Source organism: Paralichthys olivaceus, chromosome 1 (assembly GCF_024713975.1).
Source record: "Paralichthys olivaceus isolate ysfri-2021 chromosome 1, ASM2471397v2, whole genome shotgun sequence".
NCBI lineage: Eukaryota > Metazoa > Chordata > Actinopteri > Pleuronectiformes > Paralichthyidae > Paralichthys > Paralichthys olivaceus.
This window is the reverse complement of record NC_091093.1, coordinates 5749487-5766572: the sequence shown is the minus strand read 5'-3', so window position 1 is coordinate 5766572 and position 17086 is coordinate 5749487. Positions and strand designations below refer to the sequence as shown.

Here is a 17086-nt window from a genome sequence, read left to right as displayed (position 1 = left end):
CATTGTGCTCTGGTGACGTGCTCCTCTGTGACGCAGATGTAACCAGATGCCTGTAGGTCAATGGGCCATCAGGTCGTAGATGTGTGATGATAATCAATATATGATGCTGTGGTGACAGATAGACATCGCTCAGCTGCTGAAATTACTTAAAATAACTTATCCTGAGTATCATCATTGAAAATTAATCATTGAATACGCACATCACACACTCTGCTCAGTAACCACTCTCAGAAAATGTTATTATTGTTGATGTCTACAGTTCATGGAATTAGCTGGAAAGTACACAATAAGGATTATGGTGGAATTAGAGCCTTTTCCACGTTGTGTATTTTTACAACCATAATCCCTGAAGGGTCGTTCCAATATCACAGAGAACGATATAAACATCATTCAGAGGAAATAAATGAGTGCAGCTCCACCTGCAGACAGACTCCTCTATTTATCTGCTGATAAAAAAAAAGACCTACAGGAAGAGCTGAGCAGCTTTCTGTGCAGGAAGCATTGATCTACACTAACTGAGAGGTGATACATGCAAAACAGTGTTTGGATTAGATAATTACTGACATCTGTACATACAATTTTACTTGTCAGAATGACACATGAAGATATACTGTCACAGTTCATTTAAGGATAGACAACTTTCTTTGTAAATGTTTGAACATCTATCCTTTTGTAATTCAAATATTTTAATTAAACCCTTTTATTTCATCAGAGCATGAGTAAAAGATAATAAAAATAGCTCAATTGTAACAACTGATATTTTCTATGTCAAAACGTATCGTTAAAGTATTGTGTATTGTGACATTTAAAATGGACTTAATTGAAATTAGAGCCAGCTAAAGTTATATCTTAAATTGTACTTATAAGTTACTGAATCCTTTAACTGAATTAATAATTACATTTATTTTCATCTCAAGCCTCCATGTAGCCCTGTGGTAAATTATTGTAAATCTACACAGTGTTTATTTTTAAATTGTTTGAATGTAATGAGAGACATTTAATAACCTTTGCATTAAAATGTAAACACAGTCACTTTATATAATAACACAATATTAATAAGATAAACTAGGAATAATATATAGAGTAAATAGATGTATATGTGTATGTGTCTATGCACTGTAAGTCTCAGTGAGTGGTAGGAGATACTGGGTGCTGTGGCATTGTGCAGTCTGATGGCTGATGGAATGAAAGAGCCTCCCAAGTGATTTGAGGCACGTGTCTGGATGAGTGTGGCTGAACGTGGCCCCGGGCCCCTCAGCTCAGCGTTGGGAGGATGAGAATGGTTTTCTGTGACAGCTTTCAGCTGATCCTCCTTTCTGTCACTGTCTCCACAATGTCGAGCTCCAATCCTCCACAGAGCCTGCCTTCCTCTCATGCTCGCCAGGTATGTTGGCACTATCCATTAGTCCCGGTGCTTCCTCTGTAGCACACATCAGCAAAGAAGATAACACCGGCCTCTGCAGACTGGTGGAACATCTGCAGCAGCCCAGTGCACACATTAAAGGACCCGGACATCCTCAGTAAGACCTGCCTGCTCTGTCCCCTGTAGACGCACATTATCCTCACTGTGCAGGCTTCTCCAGGTGTACGTAAGCTATGTGAAGCAGGTAGGTGATGACATCCTCCACAACAATATCGGCCTGGTACTCAAACAACAGTGAGTCCATGGCCTTTAGGTGCTGTGGAACCAGCCTCTCAAGGGTCTTCATGGCATGTGACATTATAGCCGCAGGCCTGCGGTCATAGAGAAGGATGGAGTCCATGGAGACTGTGCGGGGGTGTTCCAGATCTTCTGCACTTTTTTCAGCCTCAGGGAGAGGTCAAGAACTGATGGAACACTGTGACAGGCGCTCTGCACACACCTTAAGCACCCTCTGTCTGTACTTTACCTGCTTTTCAGGTACTTTTCACTTATACTGCACTACATTGATAAGCAAATAGTTGAGTAACTTACTTATAATGAGTGACTTTTCTTTTAGTAATCAATGAAGGGGGAGAGAAGGCTCCCAGGCCTGTGGTGGCACTGGTGACTCAAACCTGTCAAAAAACAAGTTTAACTTTGTAACACATCCCTTTTTTAACTAAACTGAGTTTCATGTCAGTAGCTAATGCTCCTCACACACCTCTGCAGCTTATTTATGTGTATATACCATAGACTGTATATGGTATATACTGTATAATTGTATATATATCTTTCAGAGGACATTTTTTTTCTCCTTATGATTAACCTTAACCACAGTTACTAGTTGCCAAACTTCAATGTCTTCACCTTAAAATGTAATGACTTACACAATGGAAAATTGCTGTTTTGTCCCTATAAGGAAGATAACTCTCCATAATGTGTAAACACATTAAGGTCCCCACAGCATGAGTAATAACTGCACCACACAAACCTATATATTCCACATATTTTTTTATAATAAAACAAAAACATAAATGCTTTAAACAAACCAATAAAAACCTGCAACCATACTAGCGATCAGTAAACTATCATCCAAGCATATGAAGGTTATCAGCTGGTGCATGATGTCATTAAACCATGTAAAGATTATTTAATTGAGTGCACTTTACTTGAAGCTCTATGAAGTTAATCCGTACATGTTGTTATTTTACTGTAGATCTACTAAACTGAGTGAGTGTGTGTACAACATGCCTGCAGCCTGGAGGCAGCAGCGGACACACTGAGCGTCTGACTTCCCGGAAACCAACACACGAGGCGAGCAACAACATTTTCCACCGGCTCCGTCTCTTTGTCCATCACCTCCCCGCTGAAGCAACATCCACAGCGAAACCATGGCGAGTGTAGTCGATACTAAACTCTACGACATTCTGGGAGTGTCCCCGTCCTCGTCTGAGAACGAACTGAAGAAGGTAAACGCACGAGAGAGTCCGAATCAAACTGTGTTTCATCATTCAATGTCGGTTCAGAGTTTCTACTTGTCACTGCTGCGATCAGGAAATGCGTTGCTATACGCAGCTAGCTAACGTTAGCCGAGAGCTGAGCTAGCCTGCTAACCCTGTGAGCTAGCTGGCCCGGGGGATCATGTGACGGCTCTAACGTTGAACCACCATGGGTTCAGTGGAATTGTTAAAATCTCAAAGTCTTTCCATTTTTATTGTCTTCCGCGGTTCCGTTTATCTGAGCATCCGGAACAGAAATTGAGTTAACTTGTACTGGTACGAAACCATCGGTTGACCCCATGTTAGCTTTAGCCCAGGTGGTTGTCATGGAGCTAGCTAAGCCTGCCGAACGTTGCAGGTGCAGTAAGTTAGTTGGCTCGTGTGTGCAAACAGCTAGAGACCAGAGCTAACTGTCCAGCAACACACCAGCACGGTGACTACTGCACAGTGCTACAGGATGCTGGGCTGATTCCTCTCCACATAGATAGTTGGATTAGCGACACTTAAAGTCAGTTTAACACTCTAACGTGAGCTGGTTGACACTGTCTCGGTTTCAGCGGCATCACTGTAGCGAAGCCCAATTGTTGTCTTCACCTCCGCAGTTGTCGAACCTGCTCTTGTTGGTACCGAGGGGATTAGCGGCTGATGAGATCGTTCATGTCAAGCACAAGCTTTGCTAGCATGAGTTAGCTGGCTACACACGGCGTGTCAAATGAAGCAGCAGGTTGTGGTCTGCTTGAGTCATGGCTCTGATGCTACACGGGTGTGATGTCAGTGTTCAGTCCACATGCACTGTTCCCTCGCTATTACTGAACTCGACCTGATGGTTGAGCCCACTTGTCACATCGACAGCTTTATCTGTTCGTCAGCTGAGTCCCATGCTGGCTAGATAAGCTAATTAGCATACGCACATTAGAGAAAGCGTTGGTGAATAAAGAACTGTCATAGTTTGACTCATTGCTATTTCCGGGTATCGTTTGTCACTGTGTGAGGAGCTGTAGTGACGTTGGGGACAGAGACACACCTTACAGGAACACAACCTACATAAACTCCACGTTATTTACGCAACATGATGTGTTTTCCCGGCGGCGCCACATTTAGTTTCGTCAGAGTGATGTGTGATTGTGTAAAGAGCAGATATGATCCCTTCACGTGTGTTGGAGTCATGAGTGATCCCACTAAACAGTACATGTCTGCAACAATCAGCCTATTAGCTAATGAAGTTTCTTCTCTTGGCTGCTCCTACAGGCATACAGGAAACTGGCCAAAGAATACCACCCCGACAAGAACCCAAATGCTGGAGACAAGGTAAGATATTAGTGGACCTAAGTTCACGGATTACTTTTATGAATAGTGGATGTGTGCTGTTTTTCCTCTCTGCACCTATCGATTCTTTTTTATTACTCGAATGAATTAATTTATCAAAAATAAAATGTCAAAACTTGTGTCATTTATATTTATTTGATCATCGCCTAAATACAAACAAATCTGACAAAAAACAAAGTGTGCACTGGAAGTTATTATTCCACAACAAAAATTACCCCAGTCTGAACTGCTAATCTGCCTTTTACAGTCTCACACAAAATCCAAAAATGAGCTTGTTCCATTCAAGTAAAAGGAATATATCAAACTACATTAAGCTGTCAAACAACAAAATAAATGAAAACCGGTCTCTGACTAAAAACTCCCACACTTTTGATCAGGGGTATTCAATTATAATTCAGAGAGAATTTCCCTAAGCAATGACAAACATTGAGGAAAATCTTCACAGATATCTGTCTCTCTAATCTTAGACATGCCCACACTACAAGAACAGAAAATAATGGCACATCACACGACACTACAACATGTTTCTTTGGTTGTGAACGCATCTGACCTGAGAATCTGTTCTGTGTTTTTCATATGTGAAAGGCAAACTCCACAGAATGTCCGGACTCCGTTATTCGACATTTTAAGGGTGTCATGTCTGAAAACAGCTAGACGTTAACTGTTTCTGGGCAACAACTTCAGCTGCTCCAGTCTCTCTGTCTTTCTCATTGGCTGTTTTGGTTTTGCTAGGATTCATACTGATTTATTCATCCCCATTTAAAATCCTAAATATGAAACATGTTTGATTTTTGCAGGCAGTTATGGAGGTTTAAGTATGGTTCCACGTTCCAGACCAGATTTCTCCTCCGATTCTCGAGCAGGGACTGAATCAGTGTAAAAATCATTTTGAACTTCTGTTGTCTGAGCCCAGCTTTAATGTAATTTTCAAATACATTTCTTTAATTCCGACAATGCTCTTAAATTACTCCACCTTTTTAGTTGTAGTTTTCTTTTGTAACTAGGCTAATGCCCTAGTAATACATTTTGCCATTATTTAGTTTGTTTTTGACCATGCAGTTGATTTTCCTGAGCCCCCCTACAGTATCATCACTGACCACCTCCCACCGCTCTACACAATATTGTCATTAGCTTCTAATGTAGTATCTGTGGAATATTAGTGGAAACGTTGAACATTAAGGCTCTCTCATCTCGTCTTTTATCCCCATGGCAGTGTGCCATTTTCTCAGCAGGAGATCACAGTGTAAGCTACAGGAAATGGCAGCTTCAGAGCATTAAGCCTGCAGGTGGTTATTTGTAACAGGGAAAACACTCACATTTATGCAGATAATGTGTTTTCTTCCTTTCTGATATCAATGAGATGGTGTCATCATGACTCATGTTGAGTTTTTCTTGAGATAATGATAGAGGTCTTGACTGAGGTATGCAACTGCTGTTCATTTGCTCTGCAGTTCTACTGTTTTTTTGTGGTTGTTGATTTGGGTTTCTGTTCTCTCTAATCATAGTTTAAAGAAATCAGTTTCGCCTATGAGGTGTTGACCAACCCTGAAAAGAAGGAACTTTATGACCGCTATGGAGAGCAAGGCTTGCGGGAAGGAGGCGGGGGTGGCCCAGGGATGGACGACATCTTCTCCCACATCTTTGGTGGTGGACTCTTTGGCTTCATGGGTCAGGGGAATCGCTCTAGGAATGGAGGCCGGAGAAGAGGAGAGGACATGGTCCATCCACTCAAGTAAGACTAAGCTTTGACACAAACTACTTGAATGTAGGGCTGGGTGATAAAATGATAATAAGAATTATCGCGATATAACATTTCCTCAATATAATTGAAGTCATGGTTCATATAACGTTGATAGAACTCATCCCACCCATGTTTTGACAATCAACACTAACAGCCAGTGATAATAACACTGCACGAGTTTAGGAGGAGCAGCATAATCGATTCATGTTTTCAGCTATGTTGATTGTTTTAGCGGTTTTCCACCGCTGAATAATTAAAACCACTGCTGCTCCAGGATCAAGACAGACGCACATTAAAGGTCCAGTCATCCTGTACTGAGTCACATGTCGGAGTCTGCTTCCTCCTCACTCCCCCTCTGACCTGCGTTCACTTTACACTTTAACAATAAACACCAGCACAGGTTACAGGTTATTAGGACACGCACAGGACTGACATCTACTTTGTGTTTGTTTGAGTCGCTCCAGAGTTTATGAGACACATGTTTAAACCTGCTACACGAGACGTAACGTGATGCGCACAGTCAGGACATCAGGGCTAGAGTGACCAGAACAATCTGGATTCATGAGCCAACACCATTGATTAATAACAAAATACATGTGATTATCAGTTTGTGTGCGAAGAGGGACAGAGATAAGCAGACACACACACACACATACTGCAAACAGAAGAGAAGTACCTCCCGCAGATTGGGACTCAACGCGTATTTTTACTCTTTGTTGCAAAAGAAGCAACGCCCCGGTTATCCAGGAACATAAATATGGATTCAGCAGGATTTTTTTTTTATAAAGATCAGTGTGATTGATTAGAAAACATCAGAGGAGCAGAGTCACTTGTTGACCTGTGCAGAGTAATATGCCTCAGTGCAGTGGCAATGATTTGATTTATATTGTGATATATATATATATATCTATATTGACTGATATGAAAAAAATAATTGTGATAAGATTTTTTCCATATTGCCCAGCCCTACTTGAGTGATATGTTTGTACTTGTATATTTTGTACTCAGAATTAATTAAAACATATTTTAGTTTCAGTACAAGCTAACAATGTACTCCAAGTATGGCACATTATAATATTTAAACATCCCACTTTTACTACAGGGTGACACTGGAGGACGTTTACAATGGGAAAACAACTAAACTACAGCTTAGCAAGAATGTTCTGTGTAGCACCTGTAATGGGTAAGTTGTATAAATATTGTAGTGCTCTAGTCCTTACTGATGTCTGCTTCATTGTGCAGTCTATTGCTGTGTTAATCCTGTTACTGTTTCTCAGTTTAATCTCTGTGTTGATGCAGGCAGGGAGGAAAGACAGGTGCTGTACAAAAATGTACAACATGTAGGGGGCGTGGCATGCGCATCATGATTAGACAGCTGGCCCCAGGGATGGTCCAACAGATGCAGTCTGTTTGCACTGACTGTAATGGCGAAGGTAAGGGGCACACTAATCAAACCACAATCAGCCATCTCCTATTTGCATCATCAGATCTTGACCTGCTTCACATTTGTTTTCTCTAACCAACCCAGGTGAAGTTATCAGTGAGAAGGACCGCTGTAAAAAATGCGAGGGCAAGAAAGTTGTGAAGGAGGTGAAGATTCTAGAGGTACACGTGGACAAAGGCATGAAGCACAGCCAGAAGATAACATTCGGAGGGGAAGCTGACCAGGCTCCTGGCGTCGAGCCCGGGGATATTGTCCTTGTCCTGCAGGAAAAAGAGCATGAGGTAGGTGGGCTGGTGTCCCAATACTGTCAACATATGTATCTGCCCTCTGAATCCCCAGAGTCCTGTGTGTGTGTGTCATGGGAGAAATATTTTATATTATTAATAGGGACACAATTTTGCTGATTTTTGCTGATATGGTTTGATTTGTCAGTTTCTGAATATTTTCTGCCCATATAAAGGTGACCATAGTTCTAAGCTAACTTGCCTTACCTGGCCACAACTTCCCATTCCTTTTTTTCTTCATAGCATGCAATGATTTGCAGGCTGCAGTTTCCTGTGTTGGTGAAGTTCTCTTTACACATAAAATGCACCACATGAAGATCAGACAAGGGGCAGACAACTTCTGTATCTCTGTAAAATACTGTATAGGAGTTTATGAGATCATTAAAGGATTTTTTTTTTTTATCTTTAAAGACTTTCTTCTCCAAATATGATTTTGTCAAAATAAATCTAGAATAAATAGACATCCAAACCTCATTAAAACATTCTAACCAAAGATTTATTTCAATCAGTGAATGTAACTCAACCGTTTCCCACAGCTGCCTCAGTAAAGACAGTTTCAAACAGCTTCAGATCACCAACACTAGCCTCTGTTCTCCTTGTTCTTCTGCTGTGTGTTGTCCTTTTGATCCATTTTCAACAGGCTTCGTTTGTTGACTTATTAAGCAGTGTCATAAATATCCTTAAGAAAAACATAAATTAGTGGAATCTCCTAGAAGGAGTCCCCTTATCATACCACTTATTGTAACATAGCGGTTTTGAAAGTATTTTGACGTTTTGTGTGATTGCCAGAACAATGGAGAAAGGAAATGAAAACAGTCAAAGTACACGTCTTCTAGACAAGTTTAACTCAGTAGTGAATTGTAGATCTCTCCTGGTAAGGGGATACATTGTTAAACACATAGAAGCAGACAGAAGCTGTGTTTTCAGTCTGCACACTCCTCATGCATGCAGACTAGCTCAGGTAAACTCACCTCAAGCAATGCAGCACAAAGCTCAGCTGCCCATCGAGTTTATCTCTCTTATCTCTTGGCTGGATTCCATATCCCCCTGGATCAAGTGATCATTCTTTTACCTGCAGGGCTACAGCCAGGATAACAGTACAGTGACCAACTACAGTCCAGTGCACTGCTTTATACCAATTATTTGGTGATTAGTTTTGTTTCTTACCTGCAAGATGTATTGTAGAAGTAGCTGTAATTAGTACTTAGTACTTAGTACTTAACGTCATGCAATGGATTTACTAACAGGTTCAGCTGGTGCTGTCAAACCTCTTGACTGTGTTTTTTTAATATCATGCATTGAACAGATGCTGTAAATATGAATAGTTTGTAATGAACATGTGTGTCTAATATGCTAGCACTTTGGGCCCCTCAGAAATTGCAAAAATAGTAAATAGCTGACTATGAGTCGCCTTGTGTCACATCAGTCTTGTAAAGTGTGATGTTAATTATTACTGTCTGCCTAAAACCATTATCGTTTCGGGGAACTATAACCAGACATGGCTGATTGGATTAGATCGATTTTAAGAGTTTTAGCAATGTTATCAAGTTCCTTCTGGGAATTCAGGTTGAATCTAAAATGTTGTCAACTGCTTTTGCTTCTCTCTCTAAATTCAAATCCTCCGCCCTATCAGTCAAGTCTCTTCTTGTCTAATAAGACTCCAATGAGACTTTTCTGTGATGTGACTCGTCTGCTGCTGCAGTGAGGCAAAGAGTGTCACGTTCAACTTTTACAAATGAGAATTTTATTTGATAATCATGGGACCCTACCATTCATTCACAAAGATAAACCAAATGGGCTATCTGTAAAAATGAAATAGGCACAGGGGCTTGTGGGTAAAATATGCACTCACTCAATACTTACTACTACAGCAACCCTAATATACATAATAATGATGCCCTTGCAGGTGGTGCAGGATTTGCTGTGAACAGTTTTGCTCATACAAGAATACACATGTCATGTTTAACTCATTTTAAATTTGCTAGACAACAGTAATCCTTCATCCCCACAACAGTCATGTGTTTAGTCATTATTTAGCCTTCCATGTTTGTACATGGTTTTATTTCATTTATATGCTCACTTGTTAAATGAAGATGTTGTAACATTGGTATTGATCTGGTATAATTAAGACCTCAAGACTCAAATCTTAAAGATTATTTTAGAATCAAGATGAATTTACCAGATCACAGCTAAATTCAGTTTTGTGAGGAAGAACAACTTCCAAGAATTAACATCTGTTACTGAAATTGGATCAGATGTTCTCTGATATAAATTATTTGGAATGAAGCTGGAAGTTTGCACAGTACACAACTCATGGAGCACCAGCCAAAGAAAGTTAACTGCTATACAACAGCATATTTGCCATAGAACAAAATGTGATCTAGAACGTTTGAAACAATAGCTTAGATATTAAAACATCCATCTGTGATCTGAAGTCAGCAACATCAACGTATCTTGACTAATTTGTCTTAGACCGGTACCACGCCCCATTCCACACACAGTGTTTACATACTGGTTATCGGCTGATACTAAATTAATGTTTGTGAACATTTTTAATTAAATTGGTACTTAAACCTCCCAGCACATTAAGTGTGGGGTTTTATCAGCAGTTGACTCACTAACCAGCACATTAGCGAGGGTAAAGCAGATCCTATTCATCAACAGTAATGGGGCTGTTCTTGGTTCTGAAGGAAAAAGTAAACAAAACATGTGTATGTCTCTAATAATTTCAGAAGAAAAAGGGGACAGTAATCAATTAGTACATTATGTTGAGACAGCAATAATGTATAAGAAACAAATTCCACAAGCACTGGAGCACAAAAAATATTAGATCATAATTTTATATATATATTTTATATACATATCAGCTGAATCTTAATCGTCACAGGCCACTGCCCTCGTCTGGCCTAATTTAGCTTCCTTATCAGTGTATACTGGCTTGTTTTAGTCAGGATATGTCCCACAATGCAAATTGACTTTGGCTGACCTGGAACAGAAGGCTGAGCTACAGTAATGCCCCTCCTTCTTTGTCCCAAAGAATATGACATATATAACATGTGATCCACTATCACATGTAAGTGGATGCTGGGGGCAAAATAATTTACCAGAGTGGAGAAAAAAAAACTGCCAGGTTTAGTATTAGTCTTGGTTCATTCAGTAACTGAAAAGAAGTTAAGTAAATATTTCTGCTTGCAAAAAAAGTTGCATTTGAGTAAGTTTTCAATTGGGAAGGCATCCACCGTCACTTCCTGCCAATGTCTCCTGCACCCGGCTGCCCCATATCTAATCTGATTAACGTGGAGGAATTGTTGCTGTTGTGAACGTGTCTGTGCAGAGAACCCTCTGCTGTGTTGTGCATATGTCAAATGCAGACTCTGGGTAAACTATGTAGCCAATTCTCCAGATTTTACCCGCAGGTCATGTCTGAAATCGGCTAATGAGAAATACATATATGTACGGGGTGCAGACTCAAAAGTAGCTTGCTGACTCCTTGTGATTCAGACCATTTAAATAGAAATAAATAAATAAATTGTCTCTTCATGGTGTATTTTCCAAAGTAATAATTGTTACCATTGCTCCCGAATGACTGTGGTCACAAGCACAAGGGAGGACCCCTCCTTATTAAGAGCCAGTGCCGGTGAATCATGATAACGGTGCACTACTGCCATCCTGGCACCAATATTTGTGATTCTGCCTTTTCAATAGAAGATGCTGATTGTGTTTAGTCTGTTAACTTTGCATTTCAATGATCATATATCTAATGAACAGTTAAGAAAACTTTAAGGATGATCACTGAGATTTAAAATCATAAAAACCGTCAACCATGTTATAAAACCATCTTTTTGTCTCTTCCCTTCAGACATTCAGGCGAGATGGCAATGACCTGTTCATGAACCATAAGATCGGCCTGGTGGAGGCGCTGTGCGGTTTCCAGTTTATGTTGAAGCACTTAGACGGCAGACAGATCGTTGTAAAGTATCCTGCTGGCAAAGTCATTGAACCTGGTAAGACTCTGGTTGTTTTATTTAGGATTCAGTTGCATTTATGTGACGTGGACAAATGTTTATAGAACAAATGTTATTACCACAGATAAAGTGATCAATGTCAATCAAAGCTGCCATCACCCCTCCCTCTCCCTGCTCCTAAACACTTTCACTCTCAACCTTATACCAATACCAACGTCAAAAATGTGTGATTACAGAATAAGATGACAGAAAATTGTCATCTTAACTGCTGCCACACAACCCCTGTCCAGGTTACAAACACACACACACACACACACACACACACACACACACACACACACACCCACACCCACACCCACACCAGGTTACTCTTAAGCCCATTACACATATCCTAATGTTGTCTTGCTCTCTGTGGTCACTCAAAATGTTTTTTAGTGATTCAAACACGGCCCATAAACACGGTGTGTTACCCAGTGGTCATTCCCAGGCTGGTGTGCTGCAGTGTTATAAAACTTATTTTATAGTCAGTGTGGCGTCTGACAAAATCCACATGACAACAGCTGTTGTGTATTTGGCTACATCGGCACCACTGAAGGCTTTCAGCTTTGCTGCCGCACAGCCACGACCTTCACTGGGCTGGCTTAGGGCATCTTTTTTGCAAAAGCTTTACACAGAATCACCAAGCCAGCGTTTTAAGATTGCCATAGACTGGAGGTCTTTGGGGGTGAGGGTTAGTCTGAGCGAACAGCTGAGACAGAGAAAAAGATGACCGTCTTAATGTGTTCAGAGGTCCTGCTGAGAGCTGAACATAGGAAGGAGGCACCTTTTATAAAATGGCCTCGGACGTGGATGCCCAAGTCAAGGACACAACACAGTACTTGATAAATGATTTGAGACTGGGGTCAGCAAAAACCTCTGTGATCTCTAGAAATACTCGGAAAACTTACCAAACACCTTCCACTTACACCCTGAGGCTACTACTGTCCATTTGGTGCATTAATATATACAATACCATAAACATCATGGATTTGTTGTGAAATGAGCAATATGACATTGTCCTGCATGATTAAAATTGTCTCCTGAGAAAATAAAATGTTTTTCTTTTCCAGCCTCCGTCAGGGTGGTGCGAGGAGAGGGTATGCCACAGTACCGAAACCCCTTTGAGAAGGGAGACCTGTATGTCAAGTTTGATGTCCAGTTCCCTGACAACAACTGGATCAGCCCTGAAAAACTTGTGGTACGACTTATTACTCCTTTCATTGATAACTGTCTGTCAGGTGATTGGTTTTCCATTGTGAAGATACTAACATTCAGAACAGCTATTGACAAGAGCTAAAACCTCAGATTTACCAGTATTTCATGGTACTAATAGTGATGTATATTAGTCATGTTAGAAAGTCAAATTACAAGCTTGGACGTACAAATAATTTCAAACATAAATTTAGAGCCACAAATAGATTCAGGACCTTGTTAAAGTTTCTTTTGGTCTATAAAATCACCAAATTAACACTCTACTAGTGTGTCACCTATCCTGTGAGACTTGCTACTCTCATCTCGTCCTACAGTTCAAATGTACTGTTTGAAGTTTGGAAAATTGTCCTTTAGCCTTCGAGCCTCTGAGAGGAAATGGCTGACAGAATGTAAACAGTCTTGTTCTGTAAATTATAGCCTTTGAATGAAGTGGGGAAAGAGAGCTTACTGCTTGAAACCTACTGTTTCCTCTTCTTCCCATTTTAAAGCCCTTGTCCTGTTCACATTTATTTAAAGACAGACCAACAATTATTAGATGTAGATTTCAGTTGAAACAATTAAATGATCAACAACAAATGAATCTATTCTTTTAATACTTAGTTATGTATTTGTTTTGAGTAAATGACAACAATACAGTGGTTCCAACTTTCTTCATGTAGTCTTTGATAGCAGTTAGAATTTGTTTAGATTTTGGACTCCTCACTGCATAAGACGAATGAATGATTTGTGTTTATTAATTTGGCTCTGTAAATGTGTGATGGACCATTTTTAAATTTTCTGAAATTCTTTTGACCAAACAATTCAAGTGAGAAAATAGTTTGTTAATGTAACGATACTAAAAGTAATGATTTGTCATTTTATTTTGCTGATCTATTTCCTCATTCTTTTAACTGCATAAATCAACCTACGAATTGGCATGTTTATATATTTTATTCAAATATATATTTTCATTTATTTCAGTCCATCCAGACTCCATTCATTAGAGTAATTTAGTCTATTAATGGGTAATTTAACAAACACTTACATTCACACTGTACTACTTATTCTTCCTGAAGATGTTGTGCTCTAAATAGAGTAGATAATTTTTTATGTGCATTATGATGACTCTTCTTCATGTGTAGGAGTTGGAAGATATGTTGCCCTCACGGTCCGAGCCCCCCATCATCACCGGAGACGCTGAGGAGGTCGACCTGCAGGATTACGACGTCAGCCAGAGCTCGTCATCAGGCAACCGCAGAGAGGCCTACAATGACAGCTCGGACGAAGAGGGCGGACACCACGGGCCGGGGGTACAGTGTGCCCACCAGTAATCTCACACCCTCCCCCCTCTCTCATATACACACAGACACACACACACACACACACACACACACACACACACACACACACACACACACACACACACGTATGACCCACATTGTACTATGGGAGAAAATGTAAGAGTTGCAAAGTAAACAAGGAGGTAGGTCTGACTGAGAAGGCTCGACTGATCCTCAGGCACAGATCAGACATTACATTGAAACCCGGCACCTGGAATTATTGATTGTTATTGTTGTTGACTGTGTGTTTGGATTTATTTGATCTGTGTGTGAGGAACTTACTGGGGCAACCACAGACTCATTATACTGCACCTGAAAACGAGACGTAGAGACTTTCAACTTGAACTTCAGATAATAAACTTAAGATGTATCAAAACAAGTGGTTGCCCCAGTGAAAACCGTGCCCTGTGTGTGAAAGTGATCTGGTGTTAGAGGTAACCCCCAACCCCTCCACCTTTCGATTCCTTTTTCTCCCCCATTGAATCCATTCCTCTGTGCACATGCAGACTCCAGATCAGTCAAAGAAAGGAATGTTTCTTGTTTGCTGAGTGTGTGACTTGCATTTTGTTTTCATAGTATTTACAATAATTAATTTAAGAACTAACTAATGTGCATACACACACAAAGCAGCTGAGCAAATGTGACTTGCAGATCCTCGGACTCTTGTATTCATGGACTTCACTCGGCGCCATTCGTAGGATTTGTTTCTGATTTTTACAGCTTTATATTCTTTATAGGTTTTTAGTTTTTTTTTCTTCCATTATATTTTAATTCAAACAAAGGATTGGTTGTTGTGTATACCCTTGAACTGGTTGTTGGTAAGCTTCTTCAGCTGCTGTGCTCAAAGTTGTGTGATTTTTAAAAAAAGAAAAATGACAAGTGAAAGGACAAAAACCTATAGCCTGTATCTGTGCTGAGACCATGTGCATGTGAAAAGCTTTGGTATCTGCACTTCAAATCAAAACATCAGTCAAACAATGCAGCACACTTAAGAAAATGTCTATGAAGTTGTTGAATAAATTGTTGAAATATGTGCTTTGTGTGCGTCTTAGTTTTTCAGCATTCTCATCAATAGTCATAACAAAATTAAATATTCAACAAAAAATGTTTTAATTGGGTAGAGGGGAAGTTCCAGTGCCAGGAGGAGTGAAAGCAATGGCACTAAAACTGTATTAGAAAACAAACACAGCTCAAGATCAGCACAGAGCCTTTAGGAGTTCAGAGCAATAAGCTCAGTGCCAGGAGCGCCTGAGCTTTTGGTTGTATTCATGACAGGTAATGTGGAATATAATGTTTGACAATAAACAGAACTAGATTAGACTGAAAAAAGTAAAACATGGATTTGTATTTAAATAAAATCAAAAGAAAACAGAAGAAATATGTTATATTAAATATGTTTTTTTAAAGTCCTTGGGAGGTGACATATTTCACAACACTCTTGTTCACCCAATTCAAAGGGCCTCCTTCACTGACCAGGAGTGGTCAGTTGGAGCAAGCCTGAGACTGGGGTATGTTGGTGGACGTGCGCCAGCGACTTAAAGTCCCATCATATATTGCCACCACCATCCTAAAACCTGACCTGATAATCTGGTTTAACACCCTGCGTGTCATCTACTTCATAGAACTGTCAGTCCCCTTGGAGGATAATGTTGAGAATGAGAGGAAAAGCCTGCAGTATGCAGACATGGCATTTGAGTCAGAGCAGCGTGGCTAGAAAGCAAAAGTTTTGCCCTGTGGAGGTTGGCTGCAGGGTTTTCCTTGCAACATCCACCATCAGGTTGCTCAAAGATATGGGGATCCATGGACAAGCCCTTGTGATTAAAAGGCTGAAACACCTGATGATGCTAAGGTACACAGCTGAAGACATGTGACAAACATCCGCTGGTCGTCACTAACATCCAATAACATCAACTGGCAGTAGGCATTAATTAGTGCGGTAGAATGTAGAGGGTATATTCTCCATCTTGTCCTATGTTCTAAAAAGGTGTATAGGGGTAATGATGTCTGATCTACTGAACGGCCACATGGCTTTCATACAACTGCCATACAAGCCACTAGCCAGTCAGATTTACCTTTAGCCTCAGTGTACGCTAAAGTTCGGCCTGTATCGTTGATTAAAAGGTCAAAGCACCTGATGACACTAACGTGCACAACTGAAGTTATGTCCTCAACATCTGCTGGAGGACACTAACACCTGCTAACGTCTACTGGTAGTTGGTGACCTTCAAACATACAAAAGAAATGTTCATGGTGACCCCCACTGTCTGTATGTCAAGATATTTTACAGCAGACATTTTGAAAAAAATGTAAAAGGGAAAAATAACACCATTCTTATTATGGCTTTCATTACTTGCTCCTATTAAATATTTAAAAGAAAGAATTCTCTGAGGTGAAATTGAATTTGGACCCCCACTGTCCGTGTGTCAAGTTTCAGAAGACCTGAAGATTTTACTCTAGAAATGATGAGGAAATTAAAGGGAAATTCGGCTCATTTTTCATTATGGCACTCATAACGTTCTCTTTTTAAATGTTCCCCTCCCTCTTGTTCATCCCATGGAGACCCTGAGGAGAATATCGTGTGCTTACGAAAACCAAAAGCGCAAGATAAAAACATCGTTTGGGACTCCAGGGGCTCCGTAGACATGAAACCTTTAACGCCGAGCACCTTTACCGTAACACCACGTGAAGACGCGCATCAGTTATAGGTGATATGTAATGCGGCTCACAGGAGGGCGGCACTATTTCCTCGACAGCGGCGGAGGTAACGAGCCTATGATGCACCCTGACATGGCCGTATCACACACTTTATGAAACGAACAGATAGGAGCGCAGGAGAAATGAGACAGAAAGAGGCA

The 17086-nt window shown here is 40.4% G+C and overlaps 1 protein-coding gene across 1 annotated transcript; it reads left to right on the top strand.

The window, feature by feature from the left end:
* The first annotated feature begins 2618 nt into the window (after positions 1 to 2618).
* On the top strand, positions 2619 to 15264 carry dnaja2a (DnaJ heat shock protein family (Hsp40) member A2a). Its single transcript, XM_020080234.2, has 9 exons — positions 2619 to 2871; positions 4150 to 4209; positions 5733 to 5959; positions 7071 to 7151; positions 7268 to 7401; positions 7497 to 7693; positions 11556 to 11700; positions 12771 to 12898; positions 14034 to 15264. The coding sequence occupies exons 1-9, from the start codon at positions 2794 to 2796 to the stop codon at positions 14220 to 14222; spliced, it is 1239 nt and encodes a 412-aa protein (XP_019935793.1). The 5' UTR covers positions 2619 to 2793; the 3' UTR covers positions 14223 to 15264.
* The last annotated feature ends 1822 nt before the right edge of the window (positions 15265 to 17086 follow it).